At 45.9% G+C, this 23,816-nt stretch overlaps 1 protein-coding gene across 1 annotated transcript in view; it reads left to right on the forward strand.

Moving 5' to 3' along the window:
* Positions 1 to 437: 437 nt before the first annotated feature.
* The window catches only part of PRODH (proline dehydrogenase 1), a 30,972-nt gene continuing 7,593 nt past the window's right edge, over positions 438 to 23,816 (forward strand). Inside the window, exons 1-8 of the mRNA XM_087705845.1 lie at positions 438 to 779; positions 1,942 to 2,150; positions 9,740 to 9,774; positions 11,453 to 11,596; positions 12,301 to 12,365; positions 14,484 to 14,600; positions 22,312 to 22,391; positions 23,225 to 23,306. Of these exons, the coding sequence (XP_087561971.1) occupies positions 462 to 779; positions 1,942 to 2,150; positions 9,740 to 9,774; positions 11,453 to 11,596; positions 12,301 to 12,365; positions 14,484 to 14,600; positions 22,312 to 22,391; positions 23,225 to 23,306 (1,050 nt within the window). The 5' untranslated portion in view covers positions 438 to 461. The remainder of the gene's footprint in view (positions 780 to 1,941; positions 2,151 to 9,739; positions 9,775 to 11,452; positions 11,597 to 12,300; positions 12,366 to 14,483; positions 14,601 to 22,311; positions 22,392 to 23,224; positions 23,307 to 23,816) is intronic.

The raw sequence follows: 23,816 nt of genomic DNA on the forward strand, positions 1-23,816 counted from the left end.
CTCCAGCAAACTTCCACTTTCCCACCGGGGCCGCCTGTAGGGAGTTTCCACGGGGAGAGACGGCGTCTGATTGATTAATTCCTTAGCTGGAATTCCTCTTTCCAAAGCGGCGCACGGGGCGCGGTTGTTCTTGGCCAACACAGCCTGGCCAGAGGGCACCTAGTTGGGCAAAGCTGCCCCGAGGCGTCGCAGCTCCAGATGGGATTGCGCAATCCTCACGCATCTCCCCTCGCGTCTCCTGAATTGCCCGGGGCGGGGGCGGGGCAGGAGAGGGGGCGGGGCTTGACGTGGGTGTGTCTCGAAGAAGCGGAGAACAATAGGCAAGCCCCGCGGTGGGCGCGGGCCGGGCCGGCAGATCCACCAATCAAACGCTCCCACCGGCTAGTGGGCGCGGCTAAGGGGGAGGTGGCGCCTATATAAGCGTGCCGGATCGTCGGATCGTCCTTCAGTACTTGGTGGGCATGGCCGCTCGCTCTTGCTTCTCCCGGGCGTCGCTGCGCGCTGCTCAGTCCTTCGTCGCCCCGAGCCGTTCGCACTCTTCCCCGGCTGCGGCTCCTGCTGCTGCAGCGCTCCCGGACCAGGATGCCGTCCCCACCGACGCGGTCCCCGCGCACGGGACGCACCTCCGCCAGCACCCGCCGCCGCCGCCCCAACCGCGGACGGTGAACTTCTCCGATGCCCGGGAGGCTTTCCGGAGCAAGAGCAGCGGCGAGCTCCTGCGCGGGCTGCTCGTGCTCCGCCTCTGCGCCCTGGAGCCGCTGGTGCAGCGCTCCGAGCAGGTGAGCGGGAGATCCGGCCGCTTCTTCCTTTCCCGGAAGAACTGAATGGCCGCGGGGGGGGGGGGGGATGGAGAAAAGGGTAGAGCTTCCGTCTTCAGATGCAGTCTATCGGCATAACGGAAACGGGGCTTTTGCCTTTTGTTTAAAATGAGGCTGGTGTTGTTTTAGACGCGAATTTCCCAAAGGATGAAAAAGGAAACGATGGATATGGAAGAGATCGGACTGCCATTTCTTCAGAAATAGTGTAGGGTCTCCTACTTGGGCGCGGGGGTTGGACTAGATGACCTCCAAGGTGCCTTCCCACTCATCTGTCAATCTGTACCCTAGGGCTGTTAAGGACTTGGCACACACCTCGCGTTCGTGTAACGGAGGAGCGTTAACGTGCTTGTGGGAACTCGGCGGGTGGTTGTCCCCTCCTTGGGAGATTTCTAAGAGTGGGGGGGGGGTCTTCTACGGTTGACTGGATCCCCGGGACATTCGTGGGGGTGTTGGGGAGATCTTGGGCTGTCAAACCGAGGAGTTTAAGTCCCCAGAACTACAGCAGTTGGTGACCTCTGGACTTTGCAGACAGCTCAAAGGAGCAGTGAGGAGTTTGGAAGGAGCAACTTTAGGATGGAGTTCCAAAATGCAAAGCTTGAATCTTCCTTTATCAGCACAAATAGTGATGGCTCTGGAAATTATCCTTCCTAAGAAACTGGGGAGTGTTTTTTGCAAAAGAATTAACATTCTTTGGGGTTCCAATTTTGTTAATCTGTAATCTCAGAGGAATTCAATCTCGTGACTCCCAAGGCTGGTTAAGGCCTCCTGAGAAATGACTTGCACTTGGGTCAAAGATGGCACATTCTTCCCTGAAGGAGGCACATTTCCACCACCTCAAGGGTTCATTCAGAAATACTGGACTGGTCCAGGTTCCAGTCTGGGGTGCAGAGTAGAATAGAGTAGTCAATTCTTTATTGGCCAAGTGTGATTGGACACCCAAGGAATTTGTCTTTGGTGCAGATGTTCTCAGTGTACATAAAGAAAAATAAAACAGCATACATTCCACAAGAATCATAAGGTTTTATGGGGAAAGGGGGTAATAGGACCAGTGTTTACTCTGGGGCTGCCTCTGGGGAGTTTTAAGTGAGAAAGCCAGCCCTGTGACTGCTCCCTCTTTCCACAGTTGATGCACCTCAGCCAGAAGCTGCTGGGCCAGCAGCTCTTTGAGAAGCTGATGAAACTGACCTTCTATGGGCAGTTTGTGGCTGGAGAAGACCAGGAAGCCATCAAGCCTCTCATCCGGCGCAACCGTGCCTACGGCGTGGGCTCAGTGCTGGACTACAGCGTGGAGGAAGACCTGACCAGCGAGGAGGCCAAGAAGAAGGAACTAGAGTAAGAGACTAGTGTGGCAACAGGCAGCAGTGAGGGAGGGCTGCGCTGTGTGCCAAGTGGTGTCCATCCCCTCCGCAGCAATCATTTGGAGAAGTTGAGGTCATAGCCCATTACATAAGAAGGGGCATGACAGGGGGGCGGGGGGGGGAAGCGTTGGCTTACGGAGGAAGGCTGGTTTGGGGGAGGATTGGAAAAGAGGAATGATGTAAGGAGGACCCCAGCAATTAATCGACAGGAACTATTCCAATGATGTGTAACAATAAGCAAGTTTGCCGTGGCCTTTGCAATCTCTTGGGTTCGGGTTTCAGTGATGAGTCGGAGTGGAGCCATGAGCTGCTGGGGCTTTGAGACGTTCCTCCGGGATCTTTTCCTCCTTCCCACAAGGCCACAGGGTGGTGGGGGAGGAAGTGGGGAGCTGAAGGCCAACCCTGCAGTTGGGGGAGGCTATCCGTTAGATGAGTGGAACCGGTTAGACCAGGGGTGTCAAACTGGATTTCATGCAGGGCTGCACCAGGGTTATGTTGGACCTTGGGGGGCAAAGGTTGGGTGTAGCAGGCTCGACATCACTCGTGTCAGGGGCACCTGTGATGGCCCGAGCACTCGGCCAGCAAAAACCGGCTCCTGATGTCCATTTCCAGCTGTAACGGCCTCCTGCAACCCTCTTCCAGCAAAAATGGGCTCCTGATGTTCATTTCTGGCTGCAATGGCCTCCTGCAAGCCTCTGCCAGCAAAAACGGAGCTCTGTTTTTGCTGGCAGAGGTTGCAGGAGGCCGTGGCAGTCGGAAATGGACATCAGGAGTCCCATTTTCATTGGCAGAGTCACCAGGGGCTGGTCCCTCACTATTTCCAGGTTTTTCCTGCGGACTGGATCCAACCCACGGACCTTGAGTTTGACAGTCCTAGTTTTACACCAACATGTCTACGAAATGGATCTGCATTGGCGCTTCCTTTACAACTAATTTGGAGGAAGAGCTTCAGCACATGCGATGCGTGTCCTGCCCATTTTTTCTCTGCCTTTTCCTCCAGAATCTGTGAGGTTCTTCTGCATCACTTGCAAAGCAATCCCAGGCTGTTCTACAAATGATGCTTTAAAAAAAAAAAATTGCAGCTGCCGTCCTGGCAGCTCGTGCTAACTTGCCCAGAGCGATACTTGTGAGGTTTAAAACGAGAGCATGTGCTGGCCTATAGCATTGCAAGTATGAGGAGAGCAGGACAGGGGGTCCCAAACGTGATGCGGAAGGGAGGGAGTCCCTGCAAATTTTATTCCACTAGTTCAGGGGTTCCCAAGGAGGTGTGTGTGAGGTGTGAGACAATATTCCAGGGGGCATGAAAATGTGGGTTTAGAAGTTTCAAAATTATTGTGTATGTGCATAATTATATGCATATAATTATTTACTTTTTCAAGGGCTGCGAAAATATATCAGCATTCTAGGGGTGCAGGGTATAGAAAAGGTTGGGAACCCCTGCACTAGCTGATGCTGACTGTAGGGGGCAGCACTCATTGTCATTTTGAAGCTATGAGCCAGTGCTGTCCAAAGATATTTCTGTAGGTCATGTGGCCAGCATAACATCACAGAGTGCTGTTTCCTTCCCGCTGAAGTGGTACCTATTTACTCGCATTTGCGTACTTTTGAATTGCTAGATAGGCAGGAGCTGGGCAAAGACAGGAACTCACCCCATTGTGTGATGCTTAGTTTCAAACCCCGGCTGTCAGATTTCCATCGGACAATCCAGGAGTCTTAACCACTGAGATATTTCATTGCCCTAAATGCAATTGGAGAGGAGCGGTTTGATATTTTCCTGCCCAACAGATTCTTAAAATGAAATTATATTGCGGGTAGAGGGTAGAGCTGGACTTGGTTGATCAGGATAATTCTCCAAAACAGAAGAAAGGAGGAGAGACCAGCAGTAGAAAGATCAAGTTTAAAAACGGGTCAAGTTAGAGCAGAGAGAAAAGCACCAGGATGCCTCCCCCCTCAGGGCATTCCGTGATAGGGAGGGACAGCTGGGCAGCAGCAGAAACTGAGCTAATGAAGAGAAGGACTGGGTGACAGTGTTGTGGCCTATTGGCCCCTCCATCAACCGAATCGGAGGAGGAGGTATGGGAGTTAGGGCCAGCATCAAGGCAACCTGAGAGCTCCAGGGGGAAGAGGTAATGGAGCTGGCAGAGAGAGAGAGAAAGAGGCAGAGCCTGGGCCATCCATCAGCCCTCAGGTGGAAAGTCAACACCCCCCAGGTCTGGAGATGGCTGATGAGGAAGAAGAGGAACAGCTGGGTCCAGTGCCTGACACACAGATCCACAGAGGAGAGGAGAGCAGTGGAAATCTATGGGCCGGTCCTTGGGACAGAAGAGCTATCGCTGCTAGCGAAGCCCCACCCTAGCTCTGGGGATCAAAGGCAGGGGATGGAGATGAATAGGTGTGGCCAACAACTATTCATCTCCCTGCCAGACATACTTGTTAGCCTGCAGTGAGAGAGAAACTTTTTGCCATGCTGCTGGGATTCTGAGTTAACTTCAGAGGGTTTGCCATGTTTGGGGAGCTGGGTCAGAACAGACAGCTTCTTCCAATTTTCTGTCTCGGAGAAAGAGGGGTCAACCAGTTCTCCAAAACACCAGAGGGCAGGACGAGAGGTAACGGATGGAAACTTACCAAGGAGATCCAACCTAGAGCTCCGTCACTGGAGGTTTTTATGGGACAGCCATTTCTCTGGCGCTTGAGCAGGGAGTTGGACTAGAAGTGTCCCAGCTATGTTTTTTTTTTGCTGTGGGGCTCCCCATAACTTGCCTTCTCCCCACCCAGCCTCATGTTGTGAAGAGGTTACATAAAGGGATCAGGGTTTCATCTTTCCAGCAACATAACATGGCAGATCTCCAGGAATGCTGGCAATGTTGGCCTGGTGAGAGAAAACACCCCTCCCCTAGTCGCAGAAGGTCTGTGGGGTACTCGGGGTCACCTCCTACCTCTCAGCCCAAGAGCTGATTGGGTAGAGGGAGAAGATTTGGATCCTAGTTCTTCCTCATCCATGGAACTCACTCCCCCCACCCCCAGTCCATGCTACCACTCGGTGGGCCAGACCAGGAAATCCACCCAACAGGAAGGTTAAGGAAGGCGACGAGGACTGGACTGGAGAAGGGCTGCAATGACAGAATCTTGCCAGTCTGATTCTGCTGGGTCTCCTCACTTGTACAGTGAATTAGTGTCTACCTGAGCCACCTCCACATATTCTAGATTTTTAAAAATGCTTCGGCCACTTTTGCCTAGGAAGCAGTCCCTGCATTTCTCGGTCAAGGTTGTCTTCCTTACTCTCTTGAATACCTTATAGGGTGGTTGTGAGCCAAATTTGGTGTGTGCAGGTTTGGAGAGAGCAAATGCATATTCCATTTGTATGTCTGCTCATCCCACTGAGGGACTCTGTGCCATGCTGAATCCTGAAGGAAATAAAAGGTGCAGGGTCAAGGTTATATGGTGCAGTGGTTAGAGTTGCAGTATGGCAGGCTACTTCTACTGGCTGCCGGCTGCCTGCAATTTGGCAGTTCAAATCCCACCAGGCTCAAGGTTGACTCAGCCTTCCATCCTTTCGAGGTGGGTAAAATGAGGACCCAGATTGTTGGGGGCAAAAGGCTGACTCTGTAAACCGCTTAGAGGGGGCTGTAAAGCACTATGAAGCTGTATATAAGTCTAAGTGCTGTTGCTATTTCCCTCCCTCCCTCCCTTCCATAGTGTACAGTGGTTAAGAGTGCAGTACTGCGGTCTACTTCTACTGACTGCCTGCTGACTGCAATTTGACAGTTCAAATCTCATCAGGCTCAAGGTTGACTCAACCTTCCCTCCTTCCAAAGTGGGTAAAATGAGGACCCAGATTGTTGGGGGCAATGGGCTGACTCTGTAAATGGCTTAGAAAGGCTGTAAAGCACTGTGAAGTAGTACATAAATCTAAGTGCTAGTGCTATATGCTGAAAGCCACCAACAGGCCATTTTGGAGGATGTGATCCAGAAATAGTAAGCACAAGAGGCAAATGCTCACCCACTCAACACCCGAGTAATCCAAAGCCAAGCTATCGTATTTGGTAGCCCAGTTCTCATCCTTTGCAGAGATGAGTGGAAAGGGGGAGTGATTTTTTCCTGTCTTCTAGAACCCTAAAGCGACCAAAGAAGAGTCAAAACTCTCACTCCATGTGGCCTTCCTCAGTCACCAGAGGGCATCCTGTGACCCTCAGCATTGTGGGAGGAATATGTTGTCCACTTTGCCCAAAAAAGCCTGGTGGGTGTTTGTCAGGGGACTGGGTAGGTTCCCTTCCAGTCTCTAAGGCAGAGTCCTCGACTGTGGCTGTTTTAAGATGTCTGGACCAACTCTCTGAATTCCCTAGCCAGTCCTGCTGATATCCACCCATCTCAATCAGAATAGGGCTGGAAGGGACCTTGGAGATCTTCCAATCCAACCCCTTGCTCAAACAGGAGACCCTATACCATTTTAGACAAGTAGCTGTCCACTCTCGTCTTAAAAACCTCCAGTGATGGAGCACCTACAACTTCTGGTGGCAAGCTGTTCGACTGGTTAGCTGTCATCACCGTTAGGAAGTTTCTCCTTAATTCCAGGTTGCTTCTCTCCTGGATTAGTTCCCATTATTTCTTGTCTTGCTTCTGGTACTTTGAAAAATAAATTGTCCCCCTCTTCTTTGAGGCGGCCCTTCAAATACTGAAATGCTACTGCTATCATGTCCCCTCTAGTCCTTCTTTTTTCTAGACTAGCCAGACCCAACCTCTGCAACCAGTTTTAGTCTCAAGGCCTTGGATCACCTTCGTTGCTCTTCTCTGCACATTTTTCCAAAGCCTCAACATCTTTTTTACTAATGTGATGATCAAATGTGCAGTATTCCAGGTGTGGCCTTACTAAGGATTTATGAAGTGATACTAATACTTTGCATGATCTTAAAAAGCGGCCACAGTGGCTCAATGGCTGAGACGCTGAGCTTGTTCAGCGATTTGAATCCCTAGCGCCGCATAACAGAGTGAACTCCCATTACTTGTCCCAGCTTCTGCCAAACTAGCAGTTTGAAAGCACATAAAAATGCAAGTAGAAAAATAGGAACCACCGTTGGTGGGAAGGGAACAGCGCTCTGCCATGCTGGCCACATGACCACAGAGACGTCTTTGGACAGCGCTGGCTCTTCGGAGATGCACACCGCCCCCTAGAGTCGGGAATGACTAGCACCTATGTCCGAGGGGAACCTTTACCTTTAAAAAGCGACCTGGGTTGAGAAACGCAGCTGCTCCAAAAGCTTGCTTGAGGTCACCCCTGGATTTTTCTCGGTGCCTCGGCTGCCCCTCCCTTTGGTGCCTCTGGGCACAACTTGTTCTGCGCATTTTCGCTTCCTGTTTGCATTCTCCCCTAGAGCCGGGCTGGTTTCCATTGGAATCTGGAAGCAGGAACTGATTAGGGAGGGAGGGAGGGAGGGGGCCCCCTTGGGAATTTGCTTGCGCCCGGCCCAGGAGGAAACCCGAGAGGGTCTTCGCCCTCTTTGCGTCACAAGGCGCAGTGTTGTTTCTTTGTGGGACACGGTGTGTTCCTCGTGACTTGCCAATGAAACAGCCTTCCGCTTTGCGATTGGCTGAGGGGCGACATGCCCCCTCTCCCAGATTGGCTGCGGGGGAGGCAGATTCCTTACGCAAGAGAAGCAGCTGCCAGAAACATGTGCGAAGCTGAGCTGGAATCCGTCTTTGTCCTGCTCCTCTTCCTGCCTGGCCAGGTGAGATCAGTTAATCCGGCTCTTGGCAAGCCTGGTACTCTGTGCCATCTGATCTCCAGGAAGGCAGTTCAGGGTTTGTTTTGCAAGCTTCCATTCATTTCAGTGCATGGGCTGTGCCAGGGAATTGGCCTTGGTCTGAGGATCACAATCTGGTGATCTTCCCCACCTACCAATAAAGGAGAATATTTATAGCCCAGGGTTGAAATGAGGTGTCCTTGGTGCTCTCTGAGCTTGGTGGTTTTCTTGCAGACATTTCATTTCATGCACTGATTGTGTTACCTAGTTTGGGTAGAGGTATGCCTAGTGAAAAGAAGAACTAGGGGTAACGTGATAGCAATGTTCCAGCATTTGAGTGGCTGCTATAAAGACGGCGGTGGGGGTCAACCTGTTTTCCAAAAACAAGACAAGAAATAATGGATGGAAACTACTCCAGGAGAGAAGCAACCTGGAACCAAGGAAAAACTTCCTAACAGTGAGGACAATGAACCAGTGGAACAGCTTGCCACCAGACGTTGTGGGTGCTTCATCACTGGCGGTTTTCAAGAAGAGACTAGACAGCCACTTATCTGAAATAGTATAGGTTCTCCTGCTTGAGCAGGGGGCTGGACTAGAAGACCTCCAAAGTCCCTTCCAGCTCTATTCTGATTGATTGATCTCATTGCCATACGGGGGGGGGGGGGTAATGTCCATTTGTCCCAAGGCTGTGCTGATCTGCGGCAGGACTGAGCAAACTCTATGGCTTGGCATGGCCCCGGTCGATTCCACAGTCAGTGCATATATACGGTGCAGTGGTATAAGGTCTCCTGCTTGAACAGGGGGTTGGACTAGAAGACCTCTAAGGTCCCTTCCAGCTCTATTCTGATTGATTAATCAAACACCTGCAAGAAAAACAATCAAACTCAGAGAGCACCAAGGACCCCTCAACCTTGTCTGAGCTGGAGATGGGCTGAATTAAGGGGACTTTCTGGAACAGGAGTCCCCCCCCCCCCCCGGTGGGCTACCAAGGGGCACTTTGCAAAGACTTTCTCTCCCATCCTGTCAACTTTGGGGAAGTTTTGTCTTTGGAATGAGCTTGTCTAAAGCCATCCATTCTTTGCTGTTGTTTGTTTAGTTCACAAAACCTCCTGGGAAATTTGCATTTTAGGTCTTAAGTTCTTGATTAACTGAATCGGTTAATCAAGTTTAACTTGATTAGCTTTCTCTGTCACTTTTCTAGGCAGCTTTTCCTGCCCCAGAGTAAATACAGACATGCCCTGGCACTGACAGTTCCTGTCAAAGGCCATCAGGCACTTAGTGACTTCTGGGCTGGAACTTCAGCCGGCATTCCCTGCCAGGTTGCTGGGAAACAGACACACACAACCTTTACTTACCTTGAAAAGTAGGCACAGCTCATTGGACTGTGGAAAAAATGCAAGTCACAGCTATATGGTATCTTTATAACAACCGAAAATGACGGGCACACTTGGGGATTTTTGGAATTCATTGACAAGGTGTCATTTAAAAAAAACAACAGAATAGATTGGCTCAGGCCTTAATGGCCTATTGACAAAAGGGGGGGGGTGAATTTCTGCCTCCCTTTTAGGGGAAATATTCTGCCCTTTTAATATTTCCTAAAATACCTCATTTTCCTAGGAGAGGGTGGGTGCTAACTTCCTACAACTGCAAAGCCCACCTATTCTGATATTGCCAAATGTACATGTAATGAAGACTGGCAGACCCCAGTCCTAACTCTTCCGGTTGCCTCTGGCCAGCTGTGATCCCCTTGTCTGGGCTGCATTCAGTGCTTGCAGAGTGACCCATGGCAGAAAGTAAACGTTTTCTTCCTTCCTTCCTTTCCCAGCTCCTGCGTGTCTGCATTTGAGAAGGAGACAGGCAGTAAGTAAAGTTGCTGCGGAATCTTCTGGCCTCTTTTAATGTCCCACCACTTGTTTGGGGGTCTCCGGTCTGCCCTGTGGGGGGCCTCGTGGCTTTTTGCCCTGGCAGCCAAGAGGCAACATTTTTTCTCTGGTTGCTTTTGACCAAGGAACCCAAAGGTGCTTTTGGCAAGAGGCAACTGGACTTTTTGGTTTGTTTTTTCTTTTGAAGACATTTCGCTTCTCACCCAAGAAGCTTCTTCAGCTCTGACTGGATGGTGGGAAATGGAAGGATTTATACTCCTTGCAGACAGCTGGTCATTTGCATCCTTTTAGAGGGTCCTTGAGGCCACCTGGAGGTTGAGCTGTATAGTCAGGGTCACCTGAACAGCCCTCTCTCAACAGAGGGGGAGGGAAATGACATCTATATCTACAACACAATCCTTTCAGCTGTTCCAAGAAGGCTCCATGTCCATTTTCACCACTTGGGCAAACTCCAAGTGGCCTCCATGACTCTCTAAAAGGATGCAAATAACTAGCTGTCTGCAAGGAGTATAAATCCTTCCATTCCTCACAATCCAGTCAGAGCTGAAGAAGCTTCTTGGCTGAGAAGCGCAACGTCTTCAAAGAAAAATCAGAAAAACCAGTTGCCTCTTGAAAAAAAAAAAGCATCCTTGGGACAACCAGTTCCTGGATGATGGAGAATCTCCATAGACATTTCACCACGAACTGCTGACCAGGATCCCCGGAGGACGCTGTAGGACCAGAGGCCCCTTTCGGTCTTTTCATGGCACGTCAAGGGGTGCACACACCCAAAGTGGTGGGGGCCCAGCTCTTTTCCAGGGGGAAGGGGGGATTTCTGAACAGTAAATGGCTGCCCTATTTGTTCCTTAGCTCCTCAAATGTGCTCAGAGAAAAACTGGCCCAAAGGGCTAAGACTGTGATAGCGAACCTATGGCACCCATGCCAGAGGAGACACACACAGCCTTCATTGTGGGCATGCATGCCCTTCGCCAGCTGCTCTTCTGGTTTTTGCTTTTCTGGTGCTGGAAAATGGCTGGGAAACAGTCCAAAAAAATAGGGTGGTTTTCAGGCTGGTTTTGGCCCAAAAATGGTCTGCTAATGCCCCCCCCCCCTAATGGCCAGAAAACTGCCCAGAAAATGGCCCCAAACAGGCTGCTTTTCAGGCCATTTTCAGGCTGGTTTTGGCCTGAAAAACAGCTGAAAAAATGGTCTGAAAATGCCCCCAAAATATGTATGTGCCAGCCAACTGGTCTTTGGATTTCTGGCACTCTGGTGCGCGCATATGCACGTATGCACATCCTGGTTTGGCCATTCAGTGACAGAAAGATTCGCCATCACTGAGCTAAGAGGTTGGCCCTGGTTCCTTGTGAGGGGCTCTGGAGGCCCCAAATGGATGCCTCTCCTCCAGGCTTGGTCACCCTTTTGGCCTGGCTGACTTTGCTCCCACTTATGAGTGTAAGCAGATTAGGCCATGTGGGAGACCACACAGAGAGAGAGAGACAGAGGCAACCAAGTTAAACCATTATAATTAACAAGGATGGTCACAACCAGCTTTCTTGGTTGAGCATTTCCTAAAATCGCTTGGAGGGAAGGGGGCTTGGCGTGGCTTGGGGTGCGAAGTGGCTGGAGATTCTGGGGCTAAGGGGGCTCCCTTCCCTGCTGGCTGTCCTTCCCAGAACAGAGAGAGAAGCGCTATAGTGTCCATCACAAGTTTGGGGACCGGCGGGATGGTGTCACTGGCGCCCGAACCTACTTCTACGCCGATGAAGCCAAATGCGACCGGCACATGGAAACATTCCTGAAATGCATCGAGGCCTCAGGTGAGCAGCTGAGCAGACTTCGGGGGGGGGGGGAGGTCAGCCTCCCCCCAAATCGAAGGTCCTTCCTCCCACGAGATGGGCATAAGGGTGCAGGACCCCTCTGTAGAACCTGTCTTCCAAGCTTCTAGGGCAAACATATGGCCCTAGATGATGACCAAGGATCAGGCCAATGGGGGAGAAATGAGGAGCTGCAGTCCATGCAGACCTTGGGTTGTCTCCTCCACTTTGACTGCCCTCAAACATGTTGCCGGCTTTCTTGGCAACTTCCCTGCTGCTTTTCAGTTCTGCTAATGGAAACCAATCTGCTCGGAGGAGATCTAGATCAGAGGTCTTCAATCTTGGCAACTTTAAGACTTATGGACTTGGGAGTTGAAGTCCACAAGCCCTAAAACTTTGCTGGCTGAGGAACTGCAGGAGTTAAAGTCCACAAAGCTTTGCCAGCTGAGGAACTCTGGAGTTGAAGTCCACAAGTCTTAAACTTGCTTAGTTTGGAGAGCTCTGATCTAGATTGAGGGAGTTCAAGAGTCCCGGCTTGGCGTCACTCTGGGTTCACCTGTCTCAAGGCTTCCAGAGAGCCAGGGTGGCTCCTGACCTTCCTGGTCCTCAGGACAGGATGGCTAAAGTGCTCCTGGAGAGGAGATGCCCCTTTGGCTGATGATCTTTCTGCACCCGAAAGGCCCCGAGCACTAACTCTTGTTTTTTAGGAGGAAGCTCAGAGGACGGTTTCTCTGCCATCAAGCTCACAGCCCTGGGGAGGCCGCAGTTCCTGGTATGTGATCACCTGCTCTGGATAGGCCGTGTTTGGTTTCTTGGCTCCCTGCTTGCCCCATCACCGTTTAGCTCGGGCCTTCGGGTTAAGAAAGACCCCGCAAACTGCCCGGTGTGGCTCTGGCAGTGCCTCTCCCTGCTGGCAAAGACAGCAGTGGGGTCCCCTCCATGGAACAGGGTCAACACTAACCATCCCAGTTGGCACATTCTAAACAAAAGTGAAACTTTATCGAAAGCTCCATGTAGGAGGTACAGCAGAAGCAAAGTTGGTTCTGAGGTTTTCCTGTGAAAACCGGCGTAGGAAAACTGTCAAGAGTTTGTTGCATAAATTCAAATCCAGAAGCAAACACAGATAACTGATGCAACAGGATTCATTAACTTCTTCATATACATAAGAATAGATGAATAAATGTACGATAAAACACAAGGCAGGAAAGTTACAGGCAAACACAAGCAGTTAGTTTCATTTTAGCAGACAAGCCCAGACAGGTTGCTAGTTTACTTCTCAGAGCAGCAGACTGCTTAAGTTTCTGCTTCAATTCTCTGCACAGACTCAGATCTGTTTAAGCTCCCATTGGTTGACTTAGTTGTTATGCCTATTCATTGACTGACCTTGTTCCCACATCTCTCCCAATCATGAATATTTTAACAAAAACATCCCTTTTCTTCCCTGGGCCTCCCGCAGTTCATTATCCACCAATTACATGCTGTGCTTTTGTTTGGGGAAAATGTTCTGTGCCGTTGGAACAGTTCTCGGAGTTTGGCCTTGGTGGATATCTCTTCTCACAAGCAACAGAAGGCTCTTTTGCATTCCTCAGTTCTCCCCCCTTCCTGGGAATTTACCACCACCCCACCAAAAAAAACCTCTCATATGCGGCGCTCCCAAGCTCCGTTTTCACTGGCAGAGGGTTGGCGGAGACTGCGGCAGCCGAAAACGAAGCTTGGGAGCCCATTTTCACTGGCAGTAGCACTGCAGTCCAGTCCTTCTTTGTTTCTAGGGTAGCCCCACGGGCCAGATCTAAATACCCTGCAGGCTGAATCCGGCCCCTGGGCCTTGAGTTTGACACCCCTGTTCTAGTGCTTGTTGTGGTGACTGAATCCTAGATCCCCTGGGGAACCCTTTGGAGACCCTCCTCAGGAGGGCATCTCTGGCCAAGCCCCTCCTTGCATCTCGATATAGATAGCCAACCAGCAGGCACTTCATTCCTGTGAAAAGGCCAGGCTTCCTTGGGGCTTATTGTTTGTCCAGTTTCCATTGTTGTTGTGTTTTAATGGACTCTAGCATCCAATTTGCATTTAAAAGTTGGGGGAGGGGGGAAAGTACCTGCTAACTCTAATTTTGATGAAATGGCCATGGGACTTGGGTTTTTAGCAGACGGGATTCAACCACTGTGGATCTTAATGGAGTCCCTCAATTTAGAAGGAACATCTTTTTTAAAAAAATTAAGTGGTGCAGTGGCCTAGAGGTGGAGCTCTCGCCTCACAATCAGTAGCCTGTGAGTTCGATCCTCAGTAGAGGCAGATATTTCTCTTCTCTGGTCACAATGAGAATATATCTGCTGAACAAAACTCCGCATTGGCAAAAGGAAGGGCATCCGGCCATTCAAAAACGCTGCTAGCTCCATTCAGTTGCCCAGACTCCACCCTGCAAGGGATTATGGAGTCATTAAATGATGATAGGCCTTTTGGGTAAAATAGGGACCAGAAATAAAGACCAGAAAATGAATTATTTTCTGCTTCAGGAGAATCAGATGTTTCTCTCTCTGGTCACAATGAGAATATATCTGCTGAAGAAAACTCTACATTGGCAACAGGAAGGGCATCTGGCCATTTAAACACTCAGCTAATTACCCAGAATCCACCCCACAAGGGTTTATGGGATTGTTAACTCATGATGATTTTTAAAAATTTCTTTGCTAGTCCAGGACAATAGTTTGCCTTTCCTCATTGATACCTAAATGCTTATCCGAGAGGTCTTGAGCCACCAAGGTCCAAGGCCCATCCAAGGTTCCTGGTCAATGCAGGGGACGTTCCCTGGACTGACCAGGCCTCTCAGGGATGTAGGGCAGATGTTTTAACTCAAGACAGGGCTGCTCACTCGGTCTCTGCTTGCCTCCAGCTGCAGTTCTCGGAGGTTCTGGTGAAATGGAGAAGCTTCTTCCACCAACTGGCTGCTGAACAGGGCAAGGTGGGCTTGGCAGCTCTGGAAACCAAGCTGGAGATAGAGAAGCTGCAGGTGAGTTTCTGATGGGGGGGGGGGTTAACAAAACAGAGTTGTCTAAAGGAGACCAAATTTCTGCATTGAGAGAAAACACCTGTTGGAAAACAGACACAGGAAGCAAAAGTAGAATGGTCTCCTTTTGATTTGACTGCATTTCAGGTTTTAAGTCAATATGTTGTTGTACCAGTGAAGAGATCCCTACAGAGGAGAATGTGATTAGGAAAATATTAGAATGTGCAGAAATGAACAGATTGACCGATTATTATACAATTTGGGAATCTTTTTACTGGTGGTTAGAGAACAGACATAAGAATTAATAGTAAAAGAAGTTATCTAAAGTATAGAAAATGTATTAATAGTCAATATAACTAATAGATTTCAATAAATTACAGTGGGGATTGTTATAATATTAGATACTTAAGGTATTGGAAATTAAGCTAAAATGAGATTAATTTATTCAGTACAAATCTTTTTTTATTTCCATTTCATTCTATACAATCACATGTTTACTGTGCAACCGAGGCATATAACATTGAGTAATAAACACAGCCCTCGCTTTTATAGAAAATGCCCCCTACAATACAAACCCAATATACCGCCTTAGCCCACCATACACCCTCTTTCATCCCCCTCCAACTTTCATTCTTCCTTCTCTCATACCCCTCTACACCTACTTCCCTTCCCCCTCTATCTAACCCTAACCCTATCACTCCCTCTCTTAATCCATTCCCTCCCTTCCTTCTCCTCCTCCTCTCTCTCACTCTCTCTACTCTCCTTCTTCTTTCATTCAGCTCCTCCCTTCGGTATCTATTACTTTCCGATATATTCAGTTTGTTCTGTTTTGACACTAACATTAAAAAAACCACAGTATACAAGTGCAATCATGCTTTAAAATTTAACACATATTATATTTCCCCCCTCCCCCCCTCCCCCTAGATCCCCACCTCCCTTCCCTCCCCCCGACTTCCCAGAGCCCATACATGGTATAACTTTTTGACAATCACAGTCTAAAATATCTCTACATTGAACTCAGCTTCTTGCTGTTACCCAAATTTTTAACAATTTAAGTTATTACTAATTTTAAGCATAAGCTATCTGGAATTTCCTAGTCCCGTATTTGCTTTGTATATAATCAATCCATTTTTTCCAGTCTCGTTTATACTTCTCATTTGAATGTTCTTTAAGATATGCTGAAATTTTTGCCATTTCGGCTAAGTTTGTAACCTTCAGAGTCCATTCTTGAATTGTAGGCAGGTCTTTCTTCTTCCAGTATTGCGCCACCAAGAGTCTTGCTGCCGTTATTAACCAAATTAACCAAATTAATCTCTACTGCTACAAAGTCAATACATATACCTAGTAAAAACAGTTTGGGAGTGAATTTTATCCTTTTTTTGAAGATATTTTGCAGGATCCACCAAATTTTTATCCAAAATGCCTTAACATTACGACATGTCCACCATATATGAAAATATGTAGCATCAAAAGAACCACATCTCCAACATTTAGGCTGAACATTTGAATACATAGAAGCAAGCTTTTTGGGATCTAAGTGCCATCTATAAAACATCTTATAAAAATTTTCTCTCAAATTTTGTGCTTGTGTAAATTTTACATTTCTTACCCATATTTTTTCCCATGTGTCCAGCATTATAGGTTCTTCAATATTCTGAGCCCATTTTATCATACAATCTTTAACCATTTCGGTTTCTGAGTCCATCTGTAGTAATACATTATATATCCTCTTTATGTGCATTAAACTTTGATCTCTTATTTGTTTAAACAAATTATCCTCAGCTATTACAAAACCTATTTTTTGGTCTATTTTCCACCTGGCCTGTAGTTGGCCATACTGAAACCACGTTTGAACTACCTTCTCTTTTTTAAGTACCTCTAAGGATTTTAATTGCAGCACCCCTCTTTCTGTAATAAGAAGTTGTCTGTAAGTGGTTCTATCGTGTTTTTGTTCTATATTCATATTTTCAATTGCATGTCTAGGAATTGCCCACATGGGCAATTTGTCATTTAGTTTATGTTGATATTTTTTCCAAACCCGCAATAAGGCATTTCTTAAAATATGATTTTTGAAATTCTTATCCAGTTTTTTGTTGAATAACAAGTAAGCATGCCAACCATATACCAGATCATGTCCCTCAATATTCAATATTCTGTCATTGGTTAAATGGATCCAATCACTAATTGCAGATAAAGCCACTGCATCATAATATAATTTTAAATTTGGTAATTTCAATCCTCCTCTTTCACGTACATCTTGCATTATTTTCATCTTAACCCTCGGCTTCTTTCCTGCCCATACAAATTTGTTGATACCCTTCTGCCATTCTAAAAGGTTCGCATCTCTTTTAAGTATTGGTAACATTTGAAACAAAAATAAAAATTTTGGTAAAATATTCATTTTCACTGCCGCTATCCTTCCCAACAAAGATAAATGCAGTTTCTCCCACCTTTTCATCTCCATTTGTATACTATGCCAGAGTGGTTCATAATTATGCTTGTATAATTTCCCATTTGAAGTTAAAATATTAACTCCAAGATATTTGACTTTTTTAACAACCTCACATCCTAACATCACTCCCAATTCTTCCTTCTGTTTGGTATTCATATTCATTGCTAATATTTTGGTTTTTCCTAAATTAATTTTAAATCCAGAGACTTGACCATATTGATAAGTCGTATTCATTAAAACCTTACTGGATTCCTGCGGTTGTTTCAGTATTATAACCAAGTCGTCCGCAAAAGTGCGGACTCTGTATTCTTGCTGTCTGATCTTGATCCCTTTTAAAGCATCCAAAGCCCGTATCTTATTCAGCAATACTTCCAAAGTTATAATAAACAATAGTGGGGACAAAGGACAACCCTGTCTTGTACCTTTTTCTATTTGAAAGGAATCTGTTAAACTTCCATTAACTATAATTTGGGCTTTTTGCTGCTGATATATTGCACCAATTGACCTTAAAAAGCCATCTCCTATCTGCATTTTTTGCAATATCTTCAACAAGAATTGCCAATTGACTCGATCAAAGGCTTTCTCAGCGTCCAAAAATATGAATGCGGCAGGAATTTGATTATTCTTTCCCAAGTATTCTAAAGCATTAGTAATTAACCTGACATTGCTCTTCATCTGTCTGCCCTGTATAAACCTGTTTGGTCAGTATGTATCAGTTGTTGGATAACCACCATTAACCTATTTGCTAATATTTTAGTAAAAATTTTATAATCTACATTAAGTAGTGAAATAGGTCTATAATTTTTCGGCTGAGTAAGATCTTGGTCTTCTTTGGGTATCAACGATATGAACTCTGTCTTCCATGAGGGGGGCACTTTACCTTCCGATTGAATTTTATTAAATAATTCTGTAAGAGGTTCTACCATTTCTAACTGTAAGTTTTTATAATAAATGGCTGTTAAGCCATCTGTACCTGGTGCTTTCCCTAGCTTTAATTGTTTGATTACCTGCAGGATTTCCCCAGAGGTTATTGGTTGGTTCAGCCTATACCTATGTTCTTCGCTAACTAGGGGGATTTTCTCTTTATCTAAGTATTTATTTATATCTAAGTCCCTAATTTTGTCCCCTTTATACAACTCTGTAAAAAATTCTCGAAATCCCTTTTGGATCTCTTCCTGCTGAAACACTTCCTTCCCTCTGTAACACAATTTGGATACATTTCGAATTTTCCTTTTTTTCCTGATCTGATAAGCCAACCATCTACCGGGTTTATTTGCATTGCAGAAAGTATTATGTTTAGCATATAATAAACTGGTGGCTACCTGGTCAGAGATCAGCATATCAAATTGAGATTTTAATATGGAAATTGCTTCTTTAGTCTTTGTATCACCTGGGTTCAATATTAATTCCTGCTCTTTCCCTTTAATTTCCTCTTCCAATTCTTTACGTTTTTGCCCTTGTTTATGTCTATGTATTTTGTTTATATTTATCAATACTCCTCTCATATAGGCTTTGCTTGCATCCCATACATATTCCATAGGTGTACCCTTATTCATGTTAAAAACAAAGTATTCAGATAACAATTTTTTACAATCATTAACATACTTTTCATATCTGAATAAATTTTCATTCAGCCTCCAGGACCTTCTAGCTTGAACTACCCTTCCCAGCTCCATCCAAACTGGGTTGTGATCCGAAAGGACTCTGGCCGTAATCTTTGTCTTCTTCACCCTAGAAAGTAAATCATTAGTAATTAATATAAAGTCGATCCTTGAAAAAGATTGATGTCTGTCGGAGAAGAAGGTAAAGTCATATTCTTCTGCATGCCTTTCACGCCAAACGTCTCGCAGTTCGAAGTCGTCTGTCATGTCAAAAAAGGATTTGGGTAGTTTAGCTCGGAATTTAGTATTCGGGCGAGATGTCTTCTTATCTCTTTTGGTGTCAATCACGCCATTCCAATCACCCAATAGTATGCACGACTTAAAGTCCCACTGTACTAATTTAGCATGGAGATTTCTATAAAATCCATCTTGTTGTTGATTAGGAGCATAGATTCCCAAAAGCAGTGTCTTTTTCCCTTCTAAGATTAAATCTAATGCGATATATCTTCCAAAGGGATCTGCTTCGATTAGCTCAGTTTTAATGTCTTTCCTTAAGTATACTACTATACCATTTTTTTTTCCGTAGCAGAGGTCACAAAGTGTTGACCAAGTTTGGGATTGACCAGATATTTTTGATCAGTTATTTTGATATGAGTTTCCTGCAAACAAATTATATCATTCTTAGATTGTTTAAGATAATGAAATATTTTCTTTCTCTTCTGTGGAGAGTTCAGTCCATTAACATTCCATGTCAGAATCTTAGTTGTCATTTTTGGTTGCCTGAAGCTTTTTTAGAGCCTCCCGCATGGCCTGTCTCACCTTGGGTCTAGCTCCTCCCACAGCTTCTGAGCTTGTTGCTGTAGCTCCTTGGTCAATGGCCGAAAATTGTAAAGATTGTTGCGTTATGGCTTGTTTTTCTGTTTGTCTGGTGGTCATATGGTTAGATCTTTGTTCCTTAACCCCTTGCCCTTCTGGGAGGGGGAGATGATACGTTTTGTCTGGTGATTGTGTAGTTTGCTGTTTCTCTTGTCCTGCTTGTGGTTTTTCTCCATATCCCGATGGTTCAGGGTGCCCCACTTTCAAAATCTTATGATAGAAATCTCGAGCTTTCCATACAGAGTTGAGACGATATCTTTGCTTATCAAATGTAACTATGATGCCAAACGGGGCATCCCATCTGTACTGTATCTGGCGCTTTCTGAGCTCTTCCACCAAAAAAGCATAATCTCTTCTGGCTCTTAGCATTTGAGGTGGTATCTCTTTCAAAACCATCAAATCCTGTCCGCCAATTTGAAGTTTGGTATTGTAGGACTCTTGTAATATCTTATTTCTGGATTCTCTTGTGACAAAATATATTACCACGTCTCGGGGGAGTTGCTTTTGTTTTGCCGCCCAGGAGTTGACGCGAAAATTTTTATCAATCTGCCAATCAAAATTGGATCCCGGTCTTCCCACCAGACAGTCAAAGGCCTCAGAAAACATCTGCTTTAAGTTCTCCTGTCTCTCTTCACGCAGCCCCCTAACTCTTAATGCAAGTTCCATCTGGTTATACTGTATCATAATCATTTGTTTTTCAGCATTTTCAACTTTTCGTTCCACCTCTTCGGTTTTAGATGTCAAATTAATTTTAGCTTCATTGAGAGTTTCTAAGTTCTCTTCCATTCCAGAAATATATTCTGTGAGTACGTTTACAATTCCCAACATATCATCATTTATTTTGGTAATCTTGGTATCAAATTTATCATATGAGACTTTTATCTCATTGCTTATCTCTTTCCTTATTTCATCTCTGAACTCTCTGAGAGCTTCCAAATTCTGTTCCCTTGATTCTCTAAACATTTCCAACAAAAATTCTTTTGTTAATACATCTACACTAGGGGGCATAGAAGATGGGGGCTGTGACTTTGTGCCAGGTATGGGAGAAGCAGATTTAGGAGGTAATTTCGCAGGATTCAACTTGGAAGCCATAATATCTTTGCTTCAAGCACTTAACAAATCACTATGCCAAGAAGAGAAAAAAAAAATTCTCCCTTTTTTGCCAAGAATTTTACGGAGGATTTCAAAGGGCTGGCATTACTCCAAAACAGTTCAACAAAACAAAACAAAAAACAGAGAAAAGCCCTGTTCGGAATGTCTCTGTGTCAACAAAGGGCCTTTGAAAACTTTTAATTAGATAAGGAAGTCTCTTCAAAGGGAATAATTAGAAAAGCTGATTAGAAAAGCTGCCGGAATGTATCATCATTGCAAATACAAAGGCTGGAGAATCGCCATCTTTAAAAAAAAAAAATTAACACTGAAGCTTGAGTTTTCCTAAAAAAACAGACGTAAAGTTCTCAAATATGAGCTCTGCTTGTATTAATTTCATAAGAAAAAAAATAATTTCATTAATTTGTCCTAAGGGGGGGGGTCTTGGCCTTGTGCCGTTAATACAGCAGAGAGATCTGGCTGGAGATGACTCAGCTTAAAAAAAAACAACCCCTCCCCTCGTTTGCAGCAGAAAAAAAAAGCTACAAACTGCAAGGAGATTAATTTATGAATGATTGCAGATTTAAGTGTTGGTGCAAAATATGTATTCCCAGACAACACACTGGTTAATGGAAAATGGATTGTTGGTGTGTATATATATGTGTATGCGTACATACACACACACAAACATACATATACATATATACATATGTACATTTATACATTTATACATATATACATATATACATATATACATATATACATATATACATATACACGTATATACACGTATATACACACATACACACATATATATTTAAAGTCACAACCCCTGGTATGCCCAAATATGGGAGGAAGGTCACACTTCCACTCTCTGTCTTCGGCTCGTCACAAGAGACCATCCAGACAGAAACCCAATATTTTTTACTGTTGCCTTTTTGTTACATTTGTTATATACACATACATACATACATACATACATACATACATACATGCATGCATGCATGCATGCATGCATACATACATACATACACACACACACACACACATACATACATACACCATATTTTTTGGAGTATAAGACACTCAGAAGTATAAGGTGCACCTAGCTTTTGGGGAGGAAAACAAGGGGAAAAAATCTGCTTCTGTCTCCTAGCAATTTGCCTCCTTGCAACAAACAGCAAACAGTACAGACAATATACCTGCTTGTAGTGTTACATTTCAGACTATACTTGTATAGATACTATTAAAATTGATGTGGCTTTCTGGAAGTATACATTAATTAGCACAAAAAAAAATCTGCTTCTGCCTCACAGCAATTTGCCTGGTAGAGCAAACAGCAAGTTTCCCTTTCAATTTCAGAATGGGCCTCCCAATCATCAGCTGTTTCAGGCTGCTGGGATTGCCATAGCCTATTGCAGCCTCCGCAAGCCCCATTTTCCCCATTGGCTGCAAGGAGGTAAATTGCTGGGAGGCAGAGACCAAAGCGTGGGTACGGTGGGTGGGCACAGCTACATTTGGAATATAAGATGCACACACACCCTCTTTTAGGGGGGGAAAAGGTGCGTCTTATATACTCCCAAAAAGTACGGTGTATTTTTTGGAGTATAAGACACCAATATATATATAAATATATAAAGAATTAAGAACTGATTGGGCACTGCAGGACTGAAGGGACTCTCTCTGGTTTTGGCAGGAGGCCCTGGCCAACCTGGGGATTGCCACCAAAACTGAAAGCCAACAGTGGTTCGCGGGCGAGAAATTGGGCCTGACGGGGTAAGTGCAGTTCAGCTGGCTGGTTCTGGCTTCCATGAGGACATCGGCCGTATTATTGGGGGAGGTGGAAGAAGGTAGGTCATTTGTGCATTCAGGTCCTCTCTTGGCTTCTCCAAAGACACATTTGTGCTTGAAAACAATTAGGGAGATTCTCAGTCATCTAGGTGTGTCAAAGGTGCTTTTCCAAGAGGCAGTTGGACTTCCTGGTAAGTTCTCAGAAACTCCAGTTGCCTCTTGAAAAAGCACCTTTGGGACAACTGTCTCAAAACGAAGCAGGAGAGGAGGCCCTGGGGTGCACCGGTGTGCGGGTTGTTTCTGCCAGCATTATAGCCAGTTCAGTGCGCTCACAATTTTGCTTGTGCATAGTTGCCTATAAATAACTCTGCATCCACAGAACATTAAAAAATAGGGAGGGAACAGTTCAGGGGCATGGCAGGCCTGGGTCACTGCTGGTTCTGGCGACCCAGGCCGGCATACCACTACCGATTCGGCCAAACTGGGCCGAACCAGTAGGAACCCACCTCTGCCTGGGTGATGGAGCAGCTTCCTTGCAAAGAAGCAGAAACAGGGTGGCTTAGGGAAGACAGACAAGACCATGGAGATGAGAGCCAACCTCCCTTTCCCCCAGTCTCAACCTCTAAAGCTGAGCAGTGGGCGACTCTGGAGCAGTAAGGAGCCCCTTCCCCCCAATTGCGAAATAGCCTCGCAGCCATCAATTGGGCACCTTCATGGGACAAGACGAACCCACAGAGGAAAAGGCCCACCAGGTGTGATGGCTAAACATTATGCAGCCCCTCCATTCACCAGAGCTTGACTTCAATCTCTTTTCTCAGAACGGTGGACTTGCTGGACTGGAATAGTTTGATCGATGGCCGGATGGAGATTTCCAAACTTCTGCTTGTCCCAAACCTGAAGGTAAACACACCAGACCTTCCAGGAAGTCCTTGGTGGTGATGGAGCGGGTGGGGAATGTAGCGGTTTTGGGAGACTTCTGGATCGACATTGGGACCACATCTTTCTTGGTTTAGGACAGTGGCTGCTTTAAGGGGTGTGGTCTTCAATTCCCAGAATTCCCCAACCGGCATAGCCTTGAAGCTGCCATAGTTGAGAAATGTTGGGTTTAGGGAGCTGCAGTTTTAAATTCCCCCCAAATACAGAAAGGCTGCACATTTTTTCCCCCTGCCAGGTCGCATTCAATTCAAGGATTCACAGTCAGAGTCAATTATGTGTTGTTCTCTAAATATGCTAGTCCTCAGTGAGTTGTCTACACACACACACACACACACACACACACACACACACACACACACACTGCCCCTGGTAAATATCAGGCTACAAAAATCTGTAGAGGGATGTTCATTAGTTTCACAATATCTGTGAAGCAGATTCACAGCATGTAGGATTGGTGGTTTATTTATCTTTAAA

This window comes from Thamnophis sirtalis, unplaced genomic scaffold (assembly GCF_051295495.1).
Source record: "Thamnophis sirtalis isolate CommonGarterSnake01/CBP01778 unplaced genomic scaffold, rThaSir2_p1.2 scaffold_2, whole genome shotgun sequence".
Lineage (NCBI taxonomy): Eukaryota > Metazoa > Chordata > Lepidosauria > Squamata > Natricidae > Thamnophis > Thamnophis sirtalis.